General features: G+C 37.6%; 1 protein-coding gene across 6 annotated transcripts in view; it reads left to right on the top strand.

The window, feature by feature from the left end:
• The window catches only part of LOC127455805 (SH2 domain-containing adapter protein F-like), a 212,181-nt gene extending 196,968 nt beyond the window's left edge, over window positions 1-15,213 (top strand). For 4 of the 6 annotated variants that reach the window (XM_051723945.1, XM_051723942.1, XM_051723947.1 and 1 more), the window contains one exon: window positions 10,425-15,212. In XM_051723945.1, coding sequence (XP_051579905.1) covers window positions 10,425-10,611 — 187 coding nt within the window. In that variant the 3' untranslated portion in view covers window positions 10,612-15,212. Of the gene's footprint in view, window positions 1-10,424 lie in introns of all 6 variants that reach the window. The other 2 variants (XM_051723944.1, XM_051723943.1) reach the window with 1 other exon arrangement.
• The last annotated feature ends 1,182 nt before the right edge of the window (window positions 15,214-16,395 follow it).

Genomic DNA, 16,395 nt, shown 5'->3' with positions numbered 1-16,395 from the left:
CAGGTGTTTCGGTTTATTAAGAGGGACTCTGGCAGAGTGAGCAGTATGTTTCTCATCTGTGTAATATGGGAACCCTCATGAGTTTTGTGCTAAACCAGAACTGACAGCCATATAGAAACCTTTGCCTTTAAACCTGAGACTTTACACACAATCAGTCCACTGAGACTCTTACATGCAAACCATTCATGTCTGAGTCTACTGAAATATTAATGCCACTATGAAACTTTCCTGGCTGTGCTCAGCATTACAGATGAGCATTTCATATTTTTCTAGACTGAATGTCTGTTTAAAATAAGAAATGTTTATTTGTAAACAAGAGAGCGATCTGATAATTACTAATCTATGATAAAACATCTTTGATTGCTTGCTAAAGCTTTTGGTTAGTCTTGACCTCTGTTCCAAAACCTAGCCAGCTTTCTGTCTTGTCCCTAGATAGCATCTTAACTGAAATGGAACCACACGCAGCACACAAATGACGCTTCTCGCATGATGTGCACAGGAGACTTGACTCACAATTGATTCTAGTGTACTTTGAGGTTAGCATGTTGCTAAGCTAAAAACATGATGTCAAGATGGTGCCATGGATGGTAGCCTCGGTGTGGAGCTCTCCAATTATTTTGTTGTTTTTATTTGTTTGTCCTGTGTTTAGTTATTTTTTCCAATCAGTTTTACCAGGAATGAACTGCTGAACATTCAGCAGCACATACCAGACAATCTTTTCCCATTTTTTGACTATTCAGACGTTTAGCTGGACATTTAAATCGGAGGCGCAGCTGTGTTGTTCAAGTGCGCTAAGAGACATAAGCAAGGGAAGCGAGCCGGCGCACTGGTCAAGCTCCGACAGCGCGGCTTTCGAACAGCGCTGCTGAGTATTCATCTAGCGAATCTCCACTCTCTTCCTAACAAAACAGACAAACTACATCTCCTCACCCATAAAACAAGGACTTTTCAAACTCTGCTGCCTTGTGCTTCACAGAAACCTGGCTGAGTGAAGCCATTCCGGACAGCGCGTTACATCTGCCGGGCTTTCAGCTGTTCAGAGCGGATCGCATTGTGGAATTAACAGAGAAAACGAGAGGCGGTGGAACATGCTTTTTACATCAGTGAAAGTTGGTGTACAGGTGTAACAACATTAAAGAAGATGTGCTGTCCTAATTTAGAAGCACTCTTTATCAACTGTAAGCCACGGGAGTTTTCCTCGTTTAATTTGGTGAGTGTGAATATTCCTCCACAAATGTGTGTGAGTGCAGCGCTGCTACAGCTGGCTGATCAGATCACAGACACAGAACAACAATACCCAGACTCATTTATTATTATTCTCAGTGATTTTAACAGAGCCATCCTCACATCCTTTGCTTATCACACACTGCCAAAATACAGACAGCACATTACATGCCCCAGCAGAGACAGAAATATACTAAATCACTGCTACACAACAATAAAGATGCATATCGCTCTGTCCCTAGAACAGCTTTGGGACTCTCTGATCACTGTCTGGCTAATCTTCTTCTGACCTATTGGCAGAAACTAAAATCAGCTAAACCTGTAGTTAAGACTGTAAAGAGGTCTTACGGAAACAAAAGACAAGGAAAGCACAGGGCTCCCATCTTCACACAGTTCTTCAACAGATCACTGGAGCAGTGTGAATTTCCCTGCTGCTTCAAACGCTCCACCATCAAGCTGTCCCAAAGAAACCCAAAAATCACAGGACTTAATGACTACAGACCTGTCGTTCTGATGTCTGTGGTCATGAAGTCATTTGAGAAACTGGTGTTGGCCCACCTGAAAGACATCACTGGACCCTTTCTGGATCCCCTTCAATTTGCTTATCGAGCAAACAGGTCTGTGGATGATGCAGTCAACATGGGATTGCATCATATTCTGCAACATCTGGACAGACCAGGGACATATGCAAGGATCATTTTTGTGGACTTCAGTTTGGCTTTCAACACCATTATCCCAGCTATACTCTGGACTAAATTAAACCATCTGTCTGTTCCCACCTCTATCTGTTAGTGGATCACCAGCTTTCTGATAGACAGGCAGCAGTTAGTGAGACTGGGGAAATTCACTTCCAGCACATGTACGATCAGCACTGGTGCGTCCCAGGGATGTGTGCTCTTCCCAATACTCTTCTCCCTGTACACAAACGACTGCACCACCAAGGACCCCTCTGTCAAGCTCCTGAAGTTTGCAGATGACAGTACTGTCATCGGCCTCATCCAGGTTGGTGATGAGTCTGCATACAGAAGGGAGGTTGAACAGCTGGCTCTCTGGTGCAGTCAAAACAACCTGGAGCTTAACACGCTCAAAACAGTGGAGATGATAGTAGACTTTAGACCACCCCAACATTGACCCTGCTCACCATTCTGAACAGCACTGTGACAGTAGTGGAGTCATTCAGGTTCCTGGGCTTTACCATCTCACAGGACCTGGAGTGAGAGACCCACATTGACTCCATTGTGAACAAGACCCAACAGAGGTTGTACTTCCTTTGCCAGTTGAGGAAGTTCAACCTGCCAGAGGTGCTGCTGATACAGTTGTACTCAGCAGCCATTGAGTCTGTCCTCTACACTTAATTAACTGTCTGGTTTGGTTCAGCTACAAAATCGGACATCAGAAAACTACAAAGGACAGTTCAGACTGCTGGGCGGATTATTGTTTGCCCCCTGCCATCCCTTCAAGAACTGTACACTTCCTGATTGAGGAAAAGGGCTGGAAAAGCACTCCGGACCCCGCTCAACCAGCCCACTAAATTTTTGAACTGTTGCCTTCTAGCCGGCACTACAGAGCAGTGAGCACCAGAACCGTCAGGTATAAGAACATTTTTTTTAATCCTCAGGCTATCCATCTCATGGACAGTTAAAACTGCCCCACTGAGCAATAATTATGTGCAATATACAGCTTAGTCTATTTATATTTATCCAACATATCCTACCTCTTCTACCATTACATTCCCTTGCACTATCTGTATATAACAGATTTGTATTTATACATACTTTTATATATATTATTGTATTTCTATATATACTTGTATTTTCTATTCACTTTTTAGTTTTATTAGGGGTTCAAGCCCGAAGGGCTAGAAACCCTATTGTTTTTGTAAGGATTTTTATTATTATTATTGTTTTTCTGCCCTAAAACTGATCGTGCAGACCAAACCGTAAGGCCTAGAGACTTGAAACTTTGGGGGAAGGTAGTACTCCTCCAGTCTACAATGGTGCAAAGTCTCGCCTCGATCGACCTCACGGTGGTGCTAAAGTGATCAAAACATAGAAAATTAACTTTTTGGGAAATAACTCTTTAACCGTAAGTGCTAGAAACAAAATGTGTTTTTGGCTCCGCCCGTTTGTTTTCCCGCTATTTTGGATTGTTTGAAAGAAATTCAAAATGAACTCATCCTAGGCCGTTTGCCCAATTAGAATCAAACCAGCACAGAAAGATTCAGCAGAGTCCCAATATGAAAAGTTGTTCAAGGAATTTTTTTAAATTTTGATTTATTGTCACCAAAATGTTCATAGTGGGCGTGTCAATTTTACTAAAATGGTTATAACTATTAAATGGATTGAGGTATTATCACCAAATTTGGTATACATATGTATGGGCTTAATTTGAGGACACAAAAAAAATTGCACACCTTTGCCTCTTGGTGGCACTATAATAATTAAAAAACAAAAACAAAAATAGCTCTAACTATGGAACCGTTGGTTCGGTCAACTTGAAATTTTGCATGCAGTGTATTTCTCCAAGGTGCCGTCAAGGTCTATGAGGACAGTTGCATATCTTTAAAAACGTGGCCGCCATCGACCAATCAGCTTTCAGCAGCTTTTATATAGGGTTAAATAAGGCCGATCAGAATTAAACTTGGTAGGCCTATTTGTTTCTTGGCCCAAGAGGTCTGTGCAAAATTAAAAATTGGCCACTGTGAGGCGCTATTGCATTTTACAGGCATGTAAATCATTGTATATACCGCTGTGTTTCAAAAAGAAACATGTTATCCATTCCATATTGTAGATCTCCTCATTCTGAACAAGTTTGCCTTAAGTACCATTGGTGTGAAACAAAATGTTCAATAAATACTTGATTATTTTAAAAGATTACTTTCTCGAACTAGTCCTAGGCCGCTCGCCCGATCAAAACCAAACCAGTGCAGAAAGATTCTCTTGAGTTCCAAAATGAAAAGTTATCAAAGGAATTTTTCAATTTTGATTTATCGTCAAACGTTACGTTATTTTCACAAACTTTGAGACACTTAGTATGGGGTCATTCTGAGGACACATGAAAACAATTGCATACCTATGCCTCTTGGTAGCACTGTAACAATCAGGAATGTAATAAATACCATATCTGTGATACCTCACCTGATGTTCCTCAAAATTAAGGCACTTTAACGTTGTTTTAGTTGCTTTCAGGCTATCTAATTAATACCTAATATCTGTTGCATGTGAACTTAAAGGACCTTAAAGGCTTGAACACTGCTAATCGGTATTTCTATGTTTATTTATTTATTTTTTATTATTATCTATGTCTTGTTGTTGTATTGTTTATGCACAGGAAGCTTCTGTCACCAAGACAAATTCATTGTATGTGCAAGCATCCTTTGCAATAAAGCTAATTCTTATTCTGATTCTGACATGATACTTTAATAAGCATAAAAAAGGTACCACACAAATATTGAGGAAAATAGGCAAAGTTTAATTATGTTGAGCTACTTTTTATTGAGAATTTTCAGTATAGAATGAGTATGTTTATAACTACTTTAATATTTTAATTGATCCCATATTAATGTGGATAGACTAATATAATTATGCTACACATAGGCTGATACCCCCTGATTTTGAACATTGTGCTCTGTGGAACTTTCAAAACATTGCTTTGTTTGAGGATCCAACCAGCATGACACAACAACTCTGGGTCATCCAGTGATGTGAGTTTGGGGCAGGACTATGTTTGTCTAACCAGTGGCAGATGGGGAGTGTTCAGAACACCTGTTTGAAATCTTTAATTATTTCATTATTTTTTCAATTCCGTTTGGTGACACTAGTGGCCAGAAATTACACACTTCACCTTTAAAATGCTCTCTAGGTAGTCAACTCACTAGGTTTAAGTACAGAACTATTGTCTCTAAGATTAGTGGTAAGAGCAGAGCATAAGTGATATGAATGAGCCCAGTCTCTTTATGATTTTAAACTGCAAAAAGACTTTAGAGGCAGCCTGGTTTATGGATGGAGAAAGCGTGAAAATGGCTGTAGGGAGAGATATAAATCTCCTGTGAATGGAGGGAAAGTAAAAGTTTATGAATTAACAGTGTGCTGATGTTCAGCTTCACCAGGACCACAAGCAATGTGAGGAAATGGAGAACAGATCTGTGCTAAAATGCACTCTTTTGGCTTGTAATTTAAACGCACTATAAAACCAAGCTCTCGTTTGCATTTTTGTTCATTTTACATATAATAAAATCACCAGCAGGTTTTCAGCTTCTTCAGAGTTACCTTTATATCTTCTCAGTTTTAATTTAACGTAAGAGATTTTGCTCTGTACCTTAATGAAAATTGTATTTTAAAGGTTTAATACAGGTTAAAGTAGATGCAATATTATGTCAGAAAGATGCTGTCAATTACCACAGAAAATGAAAAATGTCTCATCCCTCAGTTTGTAACAAACAAAAATTGTGCTTACAGTAATGTTAATGTACAGTAAGTCAACAGGGCAAGGCATTGCACTGGGATAAAAATACATACTGTTTCAAAAGTATAGCCATAAGACTTAAAGTTATTGATATTAACATGAGACTAGAGTGATACAATTGATAACTAACCATGTCAATGCAAAGTTCTGACCATATAAAGCTGGTAAACCCTGTAACTTTCATATGTCTTATGCAAGGATGCCATAAAGAGTCTGCTTGCATGGTGCAAACTGAGGGACAAGTCAAAATTATTTTCTGTAGTAATCTACAGCATGTTACAGATGTTGTCCATAGAGCTTAACTTGTATTAAACCTGGAACATTCCTTTGAAGATGGCTTATAAAAAGTGACAGGAAGATACTTCGTAGAAGTATGATCTTATGGATCGCCAAATTACATATTATGTTCTTCTTCACACAGATAATGAGCCAAGTCAGTGTAGTGATATATTTACACTTACACACATAAACACACATAAGACCCTCTGAATCATATCAGTTAACAATGAGAAATCACTGCAATACCATGAACTGCATTAACTCCTCTTTCAGATCTATAAAGTGGAATGAATACTTGGATTAAAAGAAAAAAAAGAAAAAATAAGTATCCAATGATAACAGCACAAAGGCAGTGATGGCCTATATAATGCCTGAACACCCCTGTCTTTTATCAGCAATCCTTACATATTGTGCTTTGCTTTGTTCTCGTGTCACTGATATGGTTAGTGGGAAATCAAATCCTTAAAAGGAAGAGAATGGCTATCTTTTGAGTAAATAAATTTCCATATTGGTGCATTTGAGCTTTTACAGATGTCTCCTAGAACCTCCGGCCTTTTTCTGGTTGTGGAGAGATGGGGGGATTAATCACAAAACCTTTAGCGCAGGCTTTTAGATGCTCTTAGCAGGTTCTTTTGTGCTAGCAGCCATGCTGACGGGTCTCTCAGGGGTCTGCGGCAGCTGAAATGTTTTCTCATCTCTCCTAATGATGATGAAGACTCTGGTAATGACAGACAGCTAATCAGCCAGAGAGCAATGGGAGCCCTAAACTAGGATGTGTGGAGGAGATGGTGGGGTTTATTTATATTTAATGATAGCAAACAATTTGTTTGATTGAAGGATATTCTTACTAGAGACAGTGTTTTGAGCTACTTCAGGCTGCTCATAATTGCCTGCTGGTGGATTGTTACAGATTTATTTACAGATCAGCAAAGGCTTATATATATTAATATACAGTCCTGTGCAAAAGTCTTGATGTTTCACAAAAACATTTGTCTTAAGATGGTTATTAATATCTTCAGCTTTAGTGTGTCAATAGGAAATATACATTTTAGACTCCCAAACATTCCTTTTGAAAATAGAATAGAATAGAAGAACAGGGAGCCCTGCAACAGATGGCATGGCCCCAACAGAGCTCCCCACTGAACACTGAGTAAGTCTGGGATTACATGAAGAGACAGAAGCAATTGAGACAGCCTAAATAGATAGAGGAATTGTGGCGAATTATCCAAGTAGCTTGGGACATCCTATCTGCCAACAACCAAGAAAAACTGTGTCCAGGTGTACCTAGGAGAATTGGTGCTGTTTTGAAAGCAAAGTGTGTCACACCAAATATTAATTTAGCTTTTTTTTTTTTTTAATACATGTTTACTGGACTTTTTATGACGTTAATTGATAAATGGAAATTATTTATGCCATTATTTTTGAAGAAATCCTCACAATGCAAAATCTTTCACAAGTGCCTTAAACTTTTGCACAGTATTGTATATTCAATGAATATTTCCACTTCTTGCTCTACAGTATATCCTCATTTTAAACCTACATGTCCACCAATGTGGAAGAAATACATTTAAAATTGCCCAAAATTACACAGATCTGCCACTTTGGTGGTGTGTCTGTAAAATGTACAATGTGGTTGTTTTCAGTAGGGTACATGATTGCTTGCAATATTGCTAATGAAGTCATAAAATACTGTATATCCAGAAATACTGTAGAGTTGGATAAATGCAAGCTTTATTTTGAATGCTCAAGGTAGGGTTATCACATTACCGAAATTTCGGTAGTCAATACCAATACCACTAAAATGTCACTATTCCTGATACCAATTATGATACCACAACAAAGACTAATATGCCTTTGAACTTTGGAATTTAATGTTCAAGTATTTTTCAATTAAGGAAAGATTACTTCAAGTTCTCAAGTAAACTGTTATTAATATTAGCTGGTGCTTACATTATGCCTGATATTCAACAGGGTAGTGCACAAAAGAATGTAAGTCCATATATCTATTATTCTAAATCATAGCATGTAGTCCATTTTCACTACTAACTTCTTATGAATGCACTGTCTGTTTATATCGCTGGTGCTTGACAGTGAAGTCCATTATAATGGGACACAGGACCTCAGGATTAAATTGCGCTTGACCTAGCCCATTAGCGCTTTGCACACACAATTTCGGCAAACCCATTTGTGCCTAGACTTAGCGCATGCTTGCACAAAATACCAAAGCTTCATGGCCATGCCCAATGACTTTACTTGTATGACTTATGGCATAGTGTTGTGCGAAGTGCTAGTGCTTTTAAAATAGGGCCCATGGTGTAAAGTTAATTCACTTGTGTTAACCCACCCACTGCCTAGCCACAATGAGCATGCAAACTGCTTTTTGAATCACCAGAAACTACAGCACAACTGGCAGATTTTGAAATGCTTATGATAGATGTTACTGCCCTCACCTCACAGTGATTGGCTTCTACCTGGCGTTTTGACTCTTATTTGCCTAAAGTTTAGCATTGCCCCTCTTTTTGACAGTTTCACTGCTTGCTCTGCTTAGTCAATCCCTCAATCCCTTGCCTGAGCCTGCTGCTCACCTCCCATAGAAAATGAATTGAAAACGTCTGCTCATCCACTCACACTACGCCAGTGGACACACATGCTAACTCAACTTACCTCTTAGAATGTGCATACATATGTGCATAGAATGTGGTACATTAGGCTAAATTTAGCACTGCGTTTAGGCATTTAGCGTGCCCTATACAGGTTCACCTCGTTATTGCTCAATTTTCATCGCCTGGTGCAGCAATGAGATTGCAGCATTTACAAATGCAATTAAGCGATAAGCAAGGTGTGAACTGGACTCATTTAAGATTCCCAGTGTCTGTTGGGCCTTTTCCAAGTGTGAGTATAGCTAGGAATCTAGGCTGCAAAGACACAGGTTGCAAGTTCAATTCCAAGTGGCGATTGCTTCAGGTTGACTGCAATTAATGTGATGTAAGTCTCGTTAGGTGAAACGCTTCTGCTAAATGCCAAGTAACTTTTTTTTTTTTTTTTTTTTTATCCTTTTCTCCGCCTTCACCCTGGTGATTTAGCATTGTTTTCATGGACACAGTTCCTGCAGTTTATAGGCTAGGACAGCTGAATGGATTTTCTACCCTGTCTCTCATTTAGACAGGGGATTTCTGTCACATGCACTGGGGCATAGATAAGTATTGGGTGTTGGGTGGTTACCACAACATTGCTGTGCGTTAACAAAGGTGTTCTGGGTGATTGCTATGGTTGCTTACTAGCCCAACTATCGCTATCCCCGCATTCAAATATGCATACTTCCCTACTATATAGTATGCCAAAAGCAGTATGTCAATTAAGTAGGATGTCCGGAAACAGTAGCGATAAATACACGGATGACCTACTACATCCAGCAAGATACTGAATTGTGCATCCGGGCACTCCATAATGTCACAGAAGCTGAGAAGACGTCATATTCAAAACACTGAAAAAAAAAAAAAAAAACATTTAACCCAAACTAGAGTAAATTATTTTAAGAAAATGTTCTTATATAATATTAATATTTATAAGAAAAAATATTATTTGATTGTTGCTGCATTGTAGATTCGGGTTATGGGACAATGCCAAAGTTCCCTGATAAAGTATGTCTAGGAATGTATTCATACTACTCACCTGCATACCTAAAGAACATCCTTTATTACCTGCCGAGAAGTATGTTCTTCATCAAATGCAGTACTTACTCTGACAGTGCATGTATTCGGACACAGCTTATGATATTATGGTCCCTAAATATGGCTTCAGTATAAGTCTATGTGGTATTTAATGGGGTTACTGCAAGTTAATACTTAAAAGTTTAATACTTAGCATTAAGGGTTTGTTCAAATGCCTTCAAAAACACAAAACAGTCTTTACCACAGAAGCAGACATGTAAACTATTGACAGCTGAAAATAGCACAAACCACATTTTCCTTTTAATTTTATATTCAAAGCACACAAAACATAAAATTTATTTTTGCAAAAGTGTCACAAGGTAACCATGTTCACTCTGTCCTTGGTTTAGTGCAGGAAAGCTTTTAATTTGCTTTGTATTCATTACCCCGATGAAACCTTACAACATTAAAAATGCTCTATGGATGCACTCATTAAAGCTTGTGGGTCTCCAACCCTACATTTCAGTGCACCACGTGATGTGTTTGCCAAAGAACAGAAGTGCGGCGGAATTGTATATCATGAATGTGCTGGTGTCTGAAAACTAATCAGATGTTGTTGTTGTTGTTTTCTCCTCTCCCTATTAACCCCCCCCCCCCCCCCCCCCTCTCTCTCTCTCTCTCTCTCTCTGCTTCTCTTCCTTTATTAAACTGTCCCTTTCTCTCTTTCAATATCTCTTTCTCTCTCTTTATCTACATTTCCCTTTCCTTCTCACTTTTTCTGCCATTTCTATTCTATCCCCCCTCCAGGAGCAGTCAAGGTTTCATGCATATGAAGCTGTCTAGGACCAAAGACAATAAGTACGTACTGGGTCAGAACAGCTGCCTGTTTGACAGTGTACCCGAGATCATCTACTTTTACTCCAGTCGCAAACTACCAATCAAAGGAGCTGAACACATGTCCCTGCTTTACCCTGTGGCCATACGGACACTATAGTAGCACTTTACAGCAGGACAGCTAATGCAGTCATTCATAAATGCTTAAAAAACACTAAAGAATATGTCATACAACATTGGATACAGACTACTTTGTGAGGAAAATGATTGTCTTCTGTTTCCTTCATAATAACTCATGTTGGATCTTATAAGCTTGTTATAAACATTTAATAACATGAGTTTGGGTGTTTATTAAGCATTAATAAATGGTGACAAAGAACCATCATTATATTTAAGTGCTACTGAATTCCCAGAGGCAAAAAGGGAGATTGCTTGATCCCAATTCAGCTCGCCTGAGTTCAATGGACTAATGGAGTAGGATTGACTAGAGTACAGAAGAAAATAACTTCTTTGCAGCATTACCTACTCAAACATGCCTTCTCCCTAAACCCATACATGTTCACTCCCTCTTTCTTCACATAAGTGGATCTTTAGTCATAGACTGTCTAAATATTTGGATGATGTCTCACTAGCTGGCTTGTGCTAGTTCTGTTTCTACTACCGATTTCTGTATCTCAAAACACATAAATCACATACATGGACATAGAGACTGAATCCTATTTTAATTGCCAAAACATCATCATCTGGACTTCCTGTCACTATATTGTTGTTTATATACAATGTCATGCGGGTTTGGTATTTTTATTATTATTATTATTGAACAAACATTTTCAAACAATACAGAAAAAGTAAAATTCAGACAACTGAAACCATTTACAGTTCTCAGTTAGACAGATATTCAGTGGCCCCAAAAAGTATTTGGACACTTAAGCCACACTTAAAAACTTATGAATGTTGCATGTGTAATTTATTTTAAAGGTATACAACAAAAACACACTTTTTCAAGCAATAATAATAAATAAAGAAAATATTTGGGCATTTTCTGGTTATTGAACTTGTCCATAGTTAATGTGAAGAACAACACTCGTGGTTACCAGTGTTGGGTAAGTTACTCAGCAAAGTAATGCACTACAAATTATTAATCACTTCTATAAAATTGTAATCATATTACTTTACTGATTTCTAAATTGAAAAAGTAATTACATTACTTACACCTGTGTAACCCAAGTAATGTACTTAAAAGTTATTAACTTAATGTCAGTAACTGTAATCTAATTACTAGAATTGAAAATGTAGCATGTTACACTACTTTTTATACAAAGCAATTTGATTACAGTAACTAATTATTTGGTAATCAGATTACACCAAACACTGGCGGTTGAATAACCAATAGTAAAAAAAAGTTGCTTCTGAAAAAGGATTCACTTGCTTTGTTTTATGCTATTTTAATTGTGACTTAAATGTCCAAATACATTTGTGCAAAAAGAGAAGTTCTGACTGAAATTAACGTCACTCTTTCTACGTACTGTAGTTCTGATCTTAGTGAACTTGTTCAACAGATTATAGCGAGGAAAAAACAAGGGTTGGTTAAAGACTCTGGAGAAGAAGAGATGGATGGTGCCATTTAAGTGTACTTGGACAGGGCCAGCATTTCAGATAATGTAGCAGACACTTGATCTAGGTCACCCTACAGGGTAGAGAACTGGATTGCAGTGTGTGGCCCTATGTTTCTAAATTGTGAAAAAGGACCTTTTTAATTTAAGGGGGAAAAAAACTTGTCACTTTATACTCCACCCAAGTTTAAGATGATCTCTACCAAGGAGAACAAAATATGCCTGTATTGTCTACCTCAGAAAATCAATTTAATTCATCCATCCACCGATCAGTAAGGTACAATAACGTTACATATATTGATACATTTGACTCATCCCATTCTGTCATCTTAAATTTTGCCTTTTGGTTTAGGAATAGCTTCTTTATCCAAACGCAATAAAAAGCTGTTCTGTTTGTGTGTTCGCTTGAGGTTGTGGTTTGACCATCAGTTATATGGAAAGTCACTCTGTACTGTAGTGTGATGCCAGTGACTTCTGTTTGGTTAAAGCCTTTTACAGTAAATGCATGGTTTGAAAAAAAAAAAAAAAGACAACATAGTATGTCAAGTATGTCAAACTGATTTGCAAACATTTGCCCTCAATTACTGTTTTGTGGCTGTAATTTATTACTGAGAAAAAAATAATAATAATACTATTGCTGATGTTTAAGTCCTAGGCTACTAAGACTCTCTGTGTGCCATATATCTGACCTTACATTTCTTTGTAATCGTCCCCCATCTAAAGACTGATACTTTGATTGGAGCATTATTTGCCATGGTAACCAGTTCAGCCAATCAGATTACAGCTTTGTCAACAGATCTCCCCTGCCCCTATTTTTGACCAAGTTTTCCCAGTCTGCCATCACCCAGCAGTTTCTTTGTGCATTTTTCTCCTATGTATGTAAACATAATAATGCAAATTGCAATTTTGGTACAGCCTTTGAAATTAAAGCCTGTGTATTTAATTAAATGACTGGGGACAGATGCTGCTGAGGTCCAAAAATGACACAAAATCTCTAAAAAGCTTTGTGTGAGATATAGACCGAAAACTTTGGTCTAAAAAATAAAAATAAAAATCTTCCCCCATGCCGTAGCTCTCAAATCTCATTCAAGTACATGTAAATAAGGTGCGTTAAGATGCATCATACATATCATACAAAAACAACTTTACAATGTAGAGGTGACCCCAAATTTTCAATTAACTATTGAACTATTTCTTTAAAAGATTTCAAAAGAAAAGCTAAATAAGGTTTAGAGTAAATCTGTATGAAATCAAGACTATCATCTATTTGAACTCCAGCATTTGTTCTTAGATTAAAATCTCCTTGACATTGTTAAACCACATACCACAACCCTTCACTAGATAATATGTAAAACTATTAATGCTCTTGATAGCATCTCATTGTTAATGGCTATTCAGCTCTTCCAGTCATTCTGTAATTATTCAAACAAACCTAAAGGAAATGGCTCTCAACTGCTCCATCTCCAATTCCCTCAATCCCAGGGGTTCAATGAAGAGGAGCATGATATACAGAACATGTCTTTCCTGGAAATGCATTTGTGTTGCTGTAGAGACAGACCCAGGGGAGAGCGCTCGCAGAGACAGGGAGGCTGTTTTTAGATAGGTCAGTGCAGATATCTGTCTTGTCTGTCAGTAGAAACATGCATCCATAAGCTTTAATAAGCAAGCCATGTGCCCAGGTTATTACAGTGAGGCACTTGTGTGCTTTTCTGTGGAAGAAAAGGGAGTAAGATTTGCCTAATTCTAAAGGAAGATGAATGTATACATGTAAGGAGTTGTAAAGGCTTTGTAAATGCAGATAAAAGAAAGAAAATGGTCATTCTGTCTTTATTTACTCACTCTCATGTTGTTCCAAACCTGTATGACCTATTTTGGTCCATGGAACACTTAGAGGAGAAGCTTAGCAGAGTGTCTGAGCTGCTCTCTTTAATCCCAATAAAAGTGGATGGGAACCAGGGGCTTTCAAGATCCAAAATGGACTAAATAAACATAAAGCATATATGATACCTTTGTGTGGAGAACAGAAAAGTTGTATGGAAAAGAACAGCTTGGACATTCTATAAATAATCTAATAATAAATAACTTGTTTTGTGTTCCACAGAAGGAAGTCATGTGGGTTTTAGAATGACTTGTGTGTGAGTAAATTGTGTTTTCATTTTTGGGTGAACCAAGACAGTTTAAAGGTCCATTATGGGCAGAGCGACAAGAGATAAGGGATTTTAGACAAATGTTTACAAAAGAGATGTTGAAAGAGCTAAATAAAAATTATAGTAATTTAAATGAAATTAGATTAAATGATTATGAAAGTAGTTGAAAAGACAGACAAGGGTAATAAATGGGCTAAAAGATGAGGAGAGCTGTAGAAAAGATGACTGTTACAGTATGATGATTGAAGGATGAGGGAGGAGTAGGTAAGAGGGAGAGAAAAGAGGAGACAGCTTTGTCTCGGTGGAGATCTGCGTTTGCATCGCTCCACCCATGTTGACAAGTGTTCTTGCAAAGGACACAAAGGAGGCGTGTGTGTGTGCACTGCTATTTTTCATTGCCTCAACTGAGTATAATTTTAATAGGATCTCATCTCCTGGATGTGTGTGCTGTTATATTTAAGATGATTTTTTTTTTCCCCAACTGTTAAAGTCTGCATAGAATGGGTTTGTGTACATTTTCTTCCTGTGTATGCACTAACATGACATACAGTACCTGTACAGTACCTCTCCGCCAAATGTATATACTGAATGTATTGTTTGGGGACGTAGAGGCTTTGAGATTCTGACAAATAAAGTTAATGGGTCTAACTTAACCGGGTGTTCTGTGTGAAATAATGCAGGGGACATAAACTGCAAATTCAACTTTTTTCATTATTGTGTCATTTGTTATGATGTCAACATATTCTCCTCTACATGAATGGGTGACATTTATTTATTTAAACAAAGACTTGTATGTAGTACATGGGTAGTTTTTTTTTTTTTTAAGCATCAATATTTTAGGTCTATCTGTGTAAGGTAAAGTATATTTATGTGCTATGACTGTTCTGTTACTGTTACTGTTCTGATACTTTTTTAGCTTTTACATGACACACTCGCTGTCACTGCTTGACATTTCATGCCAGCTAACCACAAGCAGAATATAAAAGACACAACTGTTCTTTAAATATTGATAGAGTTTGCGAAATAGGATGAGCTTGTAAATACAAAATGGTTTTCAAAAAAACAATCAATGGAAATACTTTGACATTACCTGTCACCATAGCAACAGGTTATTTAAGGTAGAAAGGATACAGCCCAACTGTTTTTCTTGTCAGTCAATGATAGTTTACAACATCTACTATGGGAGATGTGTACTTTTTTGGAGAATTAAATCAGATTATCCCAGAGCCTCATGACAAAAGCTTCCTCTTAGAATGTTACGCTTCATGAGAGCTGCAATGTGAGGCTTCATAAATTCAATCTCAGACATGTTTGTGACTCTCACTCGCCACAGTTAAATAATCATGTTTTACAGCACACGAGAGCTGTTGTTGTCTTTATTTAGGGAGTGTTGTCACCATGAATAAAAACTACTTTAGAGAGAAGCTACTTTACAATAAGGGCAATGCAATCATCATAGTTCAAGAGTTAGTTCACCCCACAAATGAAAATTCTGTCATTTTCCTGTCCTTTTGTTGTTCCAACCCAGTTTGACTTACTTTCTTCGGACATCATAAGGAGGTTTTTTTTCTGATGCTCTTTTCCATACAAAGATGTATTGGGATGTATGCTGTTGAGCTACTAAAAGGCAAAAAATCATTACAAAGTATTATAAAAGTAGCCCATACGAGTCCTGTGCTATATTCCAAGTCTTCTGAAAACATAGAATAGCTTTGCGTGAAGAACAAACAAAGTTATTATTTACTGAAAACCTTCCCCTCTGTCACAGCTCTTTAATTTTGCATTCACAGCTCAACAGCATCCAACCCCATTCATTTGTATTGTCTTAAAAACCAGATTAAACATTCTGCATAGCTTCTTCTTTTGTGTTCCGAGGAAGAAAAAAAATATATATGTGGGTTTGTAATTAAATGAGTGTGAGCAATAGATGACAGAATTATTAGTTTTTGGTGAACTATTCCTTTAAAAGTTTGTTATAGTTGAGAAACCTTTACTAGATTAAGCTGTGTTTGTCTCTTTGTTGTGAAATCTGTTTTAATCCATAGACAATGTATTAAAAACTGTCTGTTGCACAGGAAGTCTTCTTACTTTTCCAGTCAAGCCTGTATGGGTGGATGAAAATAAGAGGACACCAGTCGCACAAGTATAACCCATCAAGAGCACATTGATCAGTTTAGTCATTGT

Source organism: Myxocyprinus asiaticus, chromosome 18, assembly GCF_019703515.2.
Source record: "Myxocyprinus asiaticus isolate MX2 ecotype Aquarium Trade chromosome 18, UBuf_Myxa_2, whole genome shotgun sequence".
Taxonomy (NCBI): Eukaryota; Metazoa; Chordata; class Actinopteri; order Cypriniformes; family Catostomidae; genus Myxocyprinus; species Myxocyprinus asiaticus.
This window is presented reverse-complemented; position numbering and strand designations above follow the sequence as displayed.